The sequence below is a fragment of the Lissotriton helveticus genome, chromosome 7, assembly GCF_964261635.1.
Source record: "Lissotriton helveticus chromosome 7, aLisHel1.1, whole genome shotgun sequence".
NCBI lineage: Eukaryota > Metazoa > Chordata > Amphibia > Caudata > Salamandridae > Lissotriton > Lissotriton helveticus.
The window spans coordinates 1,900,404,637-1,900,416,838 of record NC_136068.1 but is presented as its reverse complement, the minus strand read 5'-3'; the positions used below and the strand labels follow the sequence as shown (position 1 = coordinate 1,900,416,838).

The following is a 12,202-nucleotide window of genomic DNA, read 5'->3' as shown; positions in this document are numbered from 1 at the left end:
TCCAAGGCTCTTCCTCTCGCCCTCCCCCACGGATCGAGAAGTGGGTGCTGCAGCTGCAGGAGTTCCAGTTCACAGTGGAATACCGGCCTGGCTCGCGCAACCCGGCGGACTATTTGTCGAGACACGCCCGACCCGTCTCGGATGCCGAAGCGGCCGAAGCAGCAGACACCAAGGAGTATGTCCGACTGATCGTCGAGAGGTCAAGACCACTCCCCATGTCTCTGGACGAGGTGTCACGTGCCACCAAGGAGGACGATTGCCTCCAGATCGCGATCCAGGCCATAGAGAGTGGCGACTGGAAAGCACTCCAGAGCCCAGCCTCGTTCCGCACACCTGAGGCCCAAGCCATCCTGAAAGCATTATTTCAAGTCCGGCACGAACTGTCCGTGTCTACAGAAGGGTGCCTCCTGCGAGGCCCTCGCCTAATACTGCCCAGCAGTTTGACCCAGCAAGCCGCGATCCTGGCACACGGATCACACCAAGGAATTGTCAAGTCCAAGAACAGACTCCGGAGCAAGGTGTGGTTTCCGGGGCTAGATAAAGCGGTGGAGAAAGTGATCCACAGGTGCCCAGTGTGTCTAGCGACGAGCCTCCCAAACCCTCCGGCGCCAATCGTGACCGAAGATGGCCCCACATCCCCGTGGGTGCGAGTGAGCGCGGACTTCGGTAGCCTCCCGGGAGGCAAGTACATGCTTGTAGTGGTGGATGACTTCTCCCGCTACCCAGAAGTGGAGATCGTGTCGTCGACGGCAACGTGGGAAGTAATACCTAAGTTTGAGAAGATACTGGCCACCCATGGGCTCGTGGACGAGATCCGCACCGACAACGGACCCCCCTTTAACGGCAATGAATTCACGGAATACCTCCAAAGCCATGGTATCAAGCACAGACGGATCACCCCCCGGTGGCCCCAGGCCAATGGAGAGGTCGAGCGCCTAATGAGGACCTTGAACAAAACTATACAAATTGCGGTTGCCGACGGCCAATGTCTGGAGCTAGCAATCTACCAGTTCCTCAGAGAATACCGTTTGACCCCCCACTGCACTACAGGAATCTCCCCAAGCCGACTTTCCTTCAATAGAGTCGTGGCAGACACCATCCCGCACCACCCGGCATGGGAACATGCCCCACACCCACAGAGCCGGTCCATGGAACAGCGCACCAAAACCAATCAAGAAGCGTCCCGACGAAGACGAGCAATGGATAGTCCGATTCAAGTCGGGGACAGGGTTCTGGTGAAAGACCGCCACCCCGGAGGGAAATTCCGCATGCCTTTTGAACTGGATCCGTGGACAGTGACAGAGATAAATGGAACAATGATCACAGCCACCAGAGCTGGCGAGTCTGTCACCAGGAATGTATCGTTTTTCAAGCAGGTGCCTGAGGAGAACATAGACTATGACCAGGATGAGTGGCACCCGACCACTCCTCATCAGCCCTCAAGTTCGGCGGATGTCAGTGCTGCAGCAAGCCAAGCAGAGAACAATAATCCCGGCATGCAAGTCACACAGAGACCCGCAGAAGACTCCACTGCTCAAGAGACTAGAGACTCGGAGGAGTCACCTGCAGCCACCGGTGAGAGTCGAAGTCAGACAAGGTACAGCCTACGTCCGTGCCCGAAGCCGTCCCAGAGGTACCGTGACTTTGTAGCACAATGCTGGCGTTGAAGTAATCGAGATGGCTGACCCCGCCGAGAACTGAAGTAAGACTGTTCTGTTTTGAAGTTAAAATGTTATACCATGTTTGCAGGTTGATCAGAGACTATACCAGAGACAGTTGGTGAACTTTCATATGGACTTTGTCTCTCCCATGCCTTACCACGGTCGCTGACCGGAGAGTTTGTGAACAATAGACTGTGGCTCCTAAATGTTTTGTATACTCCTGTTTTTCCCCTAGGTAAAGGAGGAATGTAGTGTTGCTGCAGTGGGGCGTACCACTGCAGCACACGCCCCCTCCCACTGGTTCCTGTGCATCCCCCCCGGGACGTGCAGGGTCTTTGGTTTACCCCGTACGTGAGCGCCGTTGCGCTCCCTTGTGAATAAATAGCCCAGAGCCCTGGGCGTGGTCAGTGAGAAACTAGCCACCATCATAACTACACGTGTCCCAGTGTCTCAGTTACTCAGGCCTATACCGGGACACTACAGTGCCCTGTATGGAGTCGGTGTCTGCTCGCTTATCTCTGAGCAGCAGGCGCGTGAAGCTGCCTGTTTGCCGCCACCCGCTTTACTGTGGCCTCAAATCATAAAACGAGCGGTAACCCTAGCATGTGGGGTTAGGTCGGACACAAACATCTGCAGAGTAAATCCCAATGATCTCATTTTCATCTCGGCCCCGCTGACTGCTGTCTTCATAACTTAGAACATCACCGCGGACGCTGCAAAGGGACTTTTACTGGAGTTTCATATGAAAGTTTCGTGAAAGTTGGTCCAATAAAACTTGCCACAATAAACAAGTGAGTTTACGCACATTTAAACTCCATTGACAAGGTATCGAGCCGGGAAGGGCGTCACATCTGGAACTCCATGACGCGTTTGTGCCCTCTGGACTCTGCGCCTCTGTACGTGTGTCTGACAGTGGGAGCAATGACGGGGTACGAAAGTGAAAGCACACTATCTCTGCCTCTGCTTACTCTGTAAGAGTCGGGAGGGGCTTCATTTTCTGAAAACAGCAGCGGAAAAGGAAAAGGCGCACGGACATTTTGAGAAAACTCGATCAGCGGACGATTTACGCCCAAGAACCGCCGGTGCGCTCGGAGGCCCGCCGGGAGTCCCTTGTTCTGGAATCTCTGGGCATTGGTTTGGGGGCGGGGGCGGTTTTCTAGCGTCGGTGAAGGGATGAGAGATGACAGGGAGACAGGGGTGACGGAAACCAGGAGAGAGGGTGATAGAATCCAGCAGAGAGGGTGATCGAATCCAGGAGAGAGGTGACCGGCAGAGAAGTGACAGGACCCGAGGGGGTGATGACAGGCAAAGGGGTGACCGGAACCGAGGGGGGGGTGACAGGCGGAGGGATGATGGAGGAGGGCTTCGGAGTGGGTCAAGGAACAGACTCGGATATTGATAATCGTTTAATCAAGTTGAAGAATGAGTCGGAGGTCGAGCAGTGGGGGGTGGCCTTTAACATGCTGGCTGTGGCCCTCCTGGAGGTGGGTAAACCCCTCTGGGACCGCTCGTGCCCCATGGAGGAGAGGGCCCAGCTCTGGGAGGGGGTGCAGACGTGGGTCCTGTGCTGGCTGCTGGACAGGGAGCCCCCCTCTGAGGAGGACTGCACCTGGCTCCTGGAGGAGTTGGAGCCCTGGGAGCCGGACCCCGACGCGCAGGAGCACCTGAGGGGCGAGATCAGGGCCCTCTCCGGGGCCCTGGGGGGGCTGCTGGCCAGCACGGCCCGCCTGGACCACGCCCCGGAGTGGAGAGGGCCCCGGATGCTGCCCCTGGTCGAACGGGGGGTGCGCTGGGCCAGCTACACCTCGTTCACGGCCCAGGAGCGGGAGGAGCACAGGAGGCTGCGCCAAGGCCTGGCCGACCTCAGCAGGAGGGTGTCCAAGCATCTCGGTGCAAGGGCCCGCGGGGACCCCTGCGGCCTGGAGCAGGAGCTGGCGCAGCTGACCCTCCAGTGCCAGCAGCAGACCAAGGAGGTGGTGGACAGGATCGAGTTCACACTGGGCTCGAAGAGGACGCCCATCACACCTGCAGGACACCAGCCGCCGGCCAAGAGGACGCCTGAACCAGGTCTGGAGACACTTCATCCTTTTAGCTCCCTGGGGGTTTGTTAAATGAACACTCAGAGAATCATAGACAAAGCTGAAACGTTTTCATGTTCTGTCTAGTTGATGGCGCACAGCATACACACTCAGGGGCTGATTTACAAGCGCCTGCGTCACTTTTTCGTCACTTTTCCCGTGTTAAAAGTGACGCAAAAGTGGGGCAAGGGGCTTGTAAATCTGCCCCTCGGGGGCAGATTTACGAGTTCTGGCGCATCTCTGCAAATCAGCAGGGATGTGCCAGAGAAGCTGCAACACGCAATTCCCTCCCTGCGCCACCACAAATGCGTCGCATTTACAATGTGGTGCACCGGGCGGAAAGAGAGGGCGATGTGTGTCGCATCCTGTGGTGTAAGGGCGGCGCATAGCTGGAGTCGTGTTGCAAGCGCGACGCAGCTCCAGCAATGCTCTGGTGCGCCCTATGCATAACATGCTGCGTCACTCCTTACGCCTGCTTCAAGCAGGCAGAGGGTTTTGACGTAGCATGGACGTAAAAGTGACTCAGTAAAATCTTGTCGATTTCACTGCTTCACTTTTACGAGGCATACCTGTGCCGGAACGCCCACCTTCCGCCAGAATGCCCACATGAAACCTAATGCAGGTTTCATGTGGCGCAGGGCTTTACAACATGACTCATTGCCCTAGATCTGTCACGTTGTAAATAAGGCGCAACATGGCACATTGTTTACACTGGTGCTGCGTCATAGAAGTGATGCAATGGCAGCGTAAATCTGGTGCATGGGGTTTGTACATCTGCACCTCAGACCTGCAAACCCACAAACATCTATTCCACAAAGTCCAGCAGGCATCAGTGAATACCGTGCAAAACCGATGAATAACCTTCTGCCGCAGAGCACATGTGCGTCAGAGGGCCCAAAGCTTTGGGGAAAAGTCCAATGCCTGCCTTGATAAAGAAAAGCCACCTGCTCCTTATGTTATGTTATCTGTCTAGAGCTTTTCTCTAGTGGTCTTGACAAGCATGCAAACCAACCATGTTATTAGGTGTTGCCTACCACAGTGCATGCGTTGTGCTGCGAGACATGGATTGTGTACCACTCAGTGTGTTTACCAATCAACCACAGCAAACCATTGGTTGTTTTTGTTGTCACTCATTTGCAAAATCTCCTTTGCTTTGCTCCCGTTGGCGTCCCTTCCTTTCTTGTGTTAGCTTCTCCTTGGACCAAGTGCATGTGTCCTTCCTCATCTTTTTGCAACACACTTTCTTTAAAACCGTTTTTTGGTTTCTTGCCTGTCAACGTTGTAATGTGGATTTGTATAGCGTGACTAATCACTCATGAGGGTATCCAGGTGGTGGAGCAGGCGTGTAGGCGTAGGACTGAAGGGGTTGGATGTCAGCCCAATGAGTTAGTTGAAGAGCCATGTTCTCAGTTTCTTGTGTATTTCAAAAAGTGAGGTGGAGCCCTGATGTGCTGAGGGAGGTTGTCACAGGTCTTAGGTGCGATGTTGGCAAATTCTGTACCTTCTGTTCATCTTTTATGGACGCGCTGCAGAGCCAGACTGGCCGTAGCATGCATCGGGTGTTTGCCCATGAGGCTGGAAGGGTGGGGGCCGGTTTTGGGGCTGGTGTTGCAGCAATGCTGCAATATCGGCCCCCAGTAACAAAAGTAGCAGTGCTGGGGCCGGTTTTGTTTAGCAGTAGTGCTTCATGCTGCCCGTCTCCCCACCCCAGGGCTTCTGTGGGTTCCCAGCCCAGCCCTGATGCACCGGGTGTGTGCGAGGGAGAGTGAGGCTGAGTATAGGTGTCTGGTGGGTTGCTGAATGTGAAGCCAGTTGTTCACGTATTTTGGACCAATGTTGTGAAGTGCCTTGTATGTTTATATAAGGAATCTCAATTGGCTGGGTTTGTGTACAGGAAGCCAGTGGATCTGTCTGAGTTGTGGTGTAACGGGGTGCAGTGTGGATGGTCAAGGATGAGTCTCGTTGTGAAGTTCTGGATGGTCTGGAGTCAGTGGAGGAGATGGTTGGAGATCCCGGCACATGGTGAGTTGCTGCTGTCTAATCTGCTTGCGATGACGGCTTACCTGACAGTGCGTCTGGTGTTCCAGGGTAACAATTGAAGATCTTATGGAGAATGTGGAAGCAGGAGGAGCTAACTGCATTGACTTGTGCTGTCATGTTGAGCTTGTCATCTTTAATGATTCCCAGGTTTCTGGCGTGATTGGTTGGCATTGGTGTGTGTGGGGGTCTGAGCTCTGATAGCCACCAGGTGGAGTCCGAAGGAGAGTTATTGTTCCTGAAAATGAGCACTTCCTTCCTGTCCGAGTTGAGTTTCAGGCAGTCATATCTCATCCAGCCTGCGACGTTGATCATGCAGTGTGAAAAGCTGCTTCTGGGGGTGGTGCACTTGTTGGTTGGAGAAAGGATGCGCTGAGTGTCATTGTCGTAGGATATGATGGAAATGCCTTGTGGTCTGATGATGTTGAACAGGGTTGGACTGAGCAATGAACCCTGGGGGAGTCTGCAGATCAGATTCTTTGGTTCAATGTGTAGGGTGGTAGTTTGCTTGCTCTTTTGTTCCTGTGAGGAAGGTGCTTATCTAGTTGATGGGAAACAGCCACTACAACGCAGGCATCACATCGCGATGCCCTTATAACGTGGTCGTTACAACAACCGTGTTGTTACCACGCACTGTCATTACTACGCAAGTCATTACATCGACTTGCAGTAGATATCGTGCTAACATTAGAAATAGTATTGTTTACTATTCCACCTTCCCTACTGTTACATAGTCTGGAGTTGGAATAGTAAATTATACATTTCTAATATCAGCACGCATCTACGGCAAGTTGATGTAATGACTTGTGTTGTAATGGCTTTGCGTGGTAACAACGCGGTCATTGTAACGACCGCGTTGTTAGGGAACACGTTGTGAGGACTCACTTTGTAACGAGTCATATTCCTAGTTGATGGCTGGTCCATGGATGTCTTTGTCTTGCAGTCTTCTAATGAGTGTCTAGTGGGCACAAAAAAAGAGAACACAATTCTTCATTGCATGATTAATTAAAATCTTTGCAGTAGGAAAACTACATATAAAAACAGATATGTAGAAAATACACATAAATTATGATTAGACAGGATTAAAAGTCGTTAAAGTACATATGAAATTCTAATGAGCGTCTGGTGGGAGACTGTATCGAAGGCGGTGGAGAGGTTGAGTAGGATGAGGGCTGTGGTTTCTCTACGGTCCAGTATTGTATGGATGTTGTCTGTTTTTGTGATGATTGCTGTATCTGTGCTGTGGGGGCTCCGTAAGCATGATTGGGTGTGGTCATGGCATTCAATGTGGTTGATGAGTTGTTTGTTGAAGGCCTTCTTCATCACTTTCACTGGGTATGGTAACAGAGAGGTGGGTAGGAAGTTGCATAGCTCGCTGGAGTCAGCCAATGTTTTTTTAGGGGAGCATTGCCTGCATGTTTCCAGTCTTCTGGGAAGGTGACGGATTTGATGGAGGTGTTGATGTGGATGAGGATGCTGCTGATTGGTTGTCGCCAATACGGTAGATGTGGTGGGGCATGGGTGTGTTGCGGACCCTGAGTGTACCGTTTTCTTAATTGCTGAGGCGTGTTTTTCCTAGAGTGCCTTCTGTTAAGTCAGGTGTTTTTCTTGGTTGGTAGTAGTCAGGTTGGCAATGAGATCTTTGGGGTCTGAGTGTTGTTCGAAGTTGCTGTAGATATTTTATATTTTGCTGGGGAAGAAGTTAGAAAACTTTCTACAGAGTTCCTGTGATGGTGTGATGGTATTGGCTGTGGCTTTGGGGGTGGTGAATTCATTGACAACCTAGGAGATCTCCCTGCAGCTTGTCTGTATACTTTCGGTTCAGGCTCTTTTGGTGTTTCTCAAGAGTTAATGGTAGGAGCAGAGTGCAACCTTTTAGGTGGTTCTGGCATCGGCATCATGGTTGGATCTCCATTTTCTTACAGTGGTATTTAGATTCCCGGAGGTAGTCTGTGTACCATCTGCCCTGTTTATTATTTCTTCTTTGTTGCTTTTGATGGTCGCGATGGGGTCTGTACAGTTCTTGATTCATTTGTTGAAGTTGGTGATGCCCTTTTCGAGGTTGTTGGTGGTGTTGGCTTTCTCCGATTTGAGGGCTTTGAACCAGTCCACCTCTATTACTTTGTTCCAGTCCCTGCAGGGTAGGTTGGTACTGGTGGGTGCATTGACTTGTGCTGTGATGATTTGGAAGGGAATGATGGAGTAGTCAGTCCATGCGAGTGGTGAGGTGGATGTAGGTGATCTTGTTGCTGGTTGACTTTGGCGGGACTACGTACTCGCACCTTGATTTAGTAGTGGGTAGGCACGCTTCCACCCACACCACCTAGTGTAAATAGTCTTTTGGTCCTGATGAAATGCAATGTATCGCTTAGAACACTTTTGCGTGAAACATGTTGACCATGGATATAGAGTAGAGACTGGCTCCCCTGGACCCTTAAGCCAGAGAGCATCCACTCTGTTTGTTTTTAGTAAGGTGGGTTACCACTTTCTTAAAGTTCCTCTGTGGACAACCCAACCTTTTTTAACCACTTATGCACATCTACACACATACACCCCTCTTCCCCATGGACCCTCATACCCACGGCACCATACGGCTGGAACAAAAGATCTCTGCTAAAGAGCCCCTTTATGGGTGCCCGTCAGGTATTGCACCACCGACCCGACGAGGAGCGAGCCCATATGATGAAGCATGACACCTAGCTTGCTGGGTGTGTGAGGACACTAGTTCCAAAAAGGAGGATTCTATTCTATTTATTTCTATCTAAGACACTTATAGAGTGCAACAGCTGCCCCAGCCAAGGGGCGTCCCAGTGCTAGAAGCAAAACAGCAGCAAAGATATGGACGCTGATCTACACAGTAGGAAAAAGAAAAGTTTTAATGGCTTTCCTAAAATCTGTGAGATTGTCAAGGCCACGAATATGGGGGGGCAGAGAATTCCAGAGAATCGCTGCTCTATAACGGAAAGAACGACCTCCAGCTCGAATTTTCCTGACTCGAGGGACCCGCAGCAAATGTTGGCCCATGGAGCGAAGCTGGCGGGGGGGGACATAGAAAGAGAGAAAATCTGTCAATGCGCTAGGGGATTTGAGCTTCAGAATTTTAAAAGCTATACAGAGGGATTTAAACTCGATCCTTTGAGCCACGGGCAGCCAGTGGAGGCGGCGAAGACTGCCAAACACTGAGCAGACTCTACGCAAACCCAAAAGAGCTCTCACTGCGGCGTTCTGAACTCTCTGTAACCTTATTACTTCTGCCTTGTTTACCCCTAAGCACAGAGAGTTCACATAGTCAAGCCTAGAGATAATTAGTGCTTGAATAATGAGTTGTCTGGTCGATGCATCAAAAAAGCCTAGGATAGGTCTCAGCCCACGAAGGAGACTGAAACAGGTACCCGCTACCTTCTTTGTTTGTGTCTGGAGACTAAGCGAAGAGTCCATCCAGACCCCCAAGTTCTTTACCACATGTTTAGGAGGGGGAGGGGTACCTAAATACCTGGGCCACCAGTGCTCATTCCATAACCCATGGTCCCTTCCCAACAGCAACACCTCCGACTTACTAGCGTTCAGCTGGAGGCAATTGGCTTTCATCCAGCCGGCAACTGTTGCAAGATCACCTTGGAACTTAGCGGGGTTGTCCATGGAATTACTGGAAAGTGCCACCACCAGCTGCGTGTTGTTGGTGTAGGAGACCACCGTCAGCCCTCTGCTCTTGGCAAAAACAACCAAAGGTTGTACGTTCAGGTTAAAGAGCAGAGGACTCAAAGATGAACCCTCTGGTACTCCGTGCTTGATGGGAAAGGTTGATGAAAAAAAGGGGGAGCGGTCACCTGGTAAGACCTGTCTGAAAGAAATGACGCTAGCCACTTCAAAGCAAGGCCACAGATGCCTGCCTCTTTCAGCCGACGCAGCAAGATGGCATGGGACACCATATCAAACGCGGCACTGAGGTCCAAAAGGATCAGTGCCGACATCTGTCCTGCGTATAGTGCTGCTCAGAGATGTTCCTGTACCGTCAAAAGCGCTGATTCGTACCATGGCCAGCATGAAACCCATTTTGCAGAGGGGCAAGTATATTATTATTCCCCTCCTCCATGCCTTTCACTCACTTTGGTTCATCTGTCATCCCCCCTTTTTTAGCCTGGGGAACTGCGTACTCTCTTTTTTGGTTTACAGTCTTTAGGGCAAGTACACTGGACCCCGTTAAACAGCCCTCCTTGTCCCTCTTTTTGTTAGGATCCTTTGGCATGGGTAGCTCCCGTGGGACACATTCTGAGGTTACCAAGAAGTATACTTCATACAGATGTGCCCATTGTTTTTACACGCCAACCGGTACTCCACTGAGTGTGGTTGGCTTCCTCCGTCCTTGATATGGAGGACATTCCCGGACTTAGCTTTGATGAGGAAGCTAAAGCTGACAGCTTAAGGACAGCACCTTCCCTATTGGGTGGAGGATGTGCTGGAGCTTCAGGGTCATCGCCTGATGACTGGACCTCTATTACACAGATGAAGAAAGAATGGCTTAAGGTCACCGTCCATGGTGCCCTTATGACCGAGTATTTGCGAGCTAATATCGCGCCGCGTGGCCTGATAGTTAACTTACTTCCTAGAATTTTCCTGGAAGACGCGCTATTCAAGAAGGATTGGTGCCAGGTGTCCTGGAAGTGTACCAAAGATTTGCTGTTCCTGATAATAAACACTGCTAAAAGGCTGGCTGATGCCCTCCTCGTTAAAATACAGGCAGCAGAAGCGGCACACAAGTCCTCTATGCCTAAAACTGCCTTCTCCAACAAATTGACGGAGATCAACAATGAAATCACTGAGAACAGGGAATTCTTGTTGAAACAGAAAATAACGAAGCTACAGAAGGATGTGGCCAAATTCGACAAGGAAAAGGTTTATCCCTACCTTAAGGATGACTCCACCACATCCAAGAGCAGCTACTCCTCAGACGACAACTCGAACGCTGGGAGTAGAAGGGGCTCTTCCACCAGCGACTCCAGTACTGGGAGTTGGGGTAACCAGAGCTAAAGGAGACCATTTTTCCAACCATACCCTAACTATGAAAATGGTCCTGTGTTTCATTGCCCTGTTCCACCACCCTGGCAATATCCAATGTATCCTAAGGGTGCGCCTCAGTACTACCCAATTAACAACCCCCCTTTTTTTTGGGGCAGAGGTTGGGGCAAAGGAAGAGGGCGAAGAAGAGGAGCACAGAAAGAGGTACACTGGCAAGACCAGACACCTCAGTCAGTCAAGACGAGGAGCAGGGGAAGGAGGGTCTAGTTGTTCACCACTCCATGAGAATTCTCACCAAAGCTGAGGAGTCGGTGCTGGAGAAAGGCCTGGGATTTGTTCCCATACGCACACACAAAAAGGGGTGTAGAGTACAAAACAAAAACCACAAGACGAACTTAGGCAAATCCATCAATTGTAAAAAACTGCCCTCACTCACATACCGAAGTATGTGACATGCTTCATCATAGGGCCTGCTTACAATACGCCCTGGTGTAGCCACACTCAGGGCGAAGCATAAGGGAGGGGAAAAATATTAATAAATTCCGCACAACGCAACGTATGACCATGAAACACAAACAAACACGTAACTGCTTAGGAAAGCTGAGCACCTGCTTTCCTTTAGAAAAGGACTTAAAACCTGGCTTTTTGCTCAGTAACTGCTCTCCTGCTTTTTTCCATTCTGCCGTGTTATGTTTCTCTTCTTCCTAGGGCTCTTTGCCAAAGCGCCGGGACACTCCCAGGAGTAGCCGTGCGCTATAAAAGAGCATTTTTTAACATAACATACCATAACATAACATAACATACAATGCGATGAGGACTCTGCAGCTCAAGTGTTTGTCCCACTTGCACACTCTGTTTTCTCTTATTTTATCAATTCCAGCGTGCTCTAGGGTGCACCCTCCGTGCTGGGGTGCGTCCAAAACAAAATTCAACAGCGTGTCCCGTCTGGGAGACGTCCCCTAGTCACAGCTCTTTCATCCCAAAGGGGTAACTCAATTAGTAATAGATTCCAATTAGTCACAACGTTTTTAAGTTCACATTCATTTATTTTTTCATTGTTTTCAAGAATTCCTTCATTCTTTTATAAGCAGTTGATTTTCAAATCGAATTGAATTGTATTCAATCACATTCTTCAAACTTATCCATCCAATGCATTTCGGCTATTATTAAGCCTTCATCAGGGATATCAATCTACAATTAGGAGAATAAGATACATGAGGAAACAGAAACTCTTATTCCACATATAGTGACTTTGTCAAAAAGGAAGGTGAGATGGTGAGAAGGCCAACGCCCCCAGATGTAGATTATTCAAAATAGATTGTAGAACTAAATAAAATCACCCGTGACTGTTTTAAAAAAATGAATAAATTTACTCAAATCAAATGTATTCACATAATCATGAGCAATAGG

The 12,202-nt window shown here is 50.3% G+C and overlaps 1 protein-coding gene across 20 annotated transcripts in view; it reads left to right on the top strand.

Annotated features, from left to right (window-relative positions):
* Nucleotides 1–2,611: 2,611 nt before the first annotated feature.
* LOC144770864 (uncharacterized) overlaps nucleotides 2,612–12,202 on the top strand; it is a 185,134-nt gene continuing 175,543 nt past the window's right edge. For 14 of the 20 annotated variants that reach the window (XM_078655660.1, XM_078655659.1, XM_078655653.1 and 11 more), the window contains exon 1: nucleotides 2,819–3,728. In XM_078655660.1, coding sequence (XP_078511786.1) covers nucleotides 2,960–3,728 — 769 coding nt within the window. In that variant the 5' untranslated portion in view covers nucleotides 2,819–2,959. Of the gene's footprint in view, nucleotides 3,729–12,202 lie in introns of all 20 variants that reach the window. The other 6 variants (XM_078655658.1, XM_078655655.1, XM_078655648.1 and 3 more) reach the window with 2 other exon arrangements.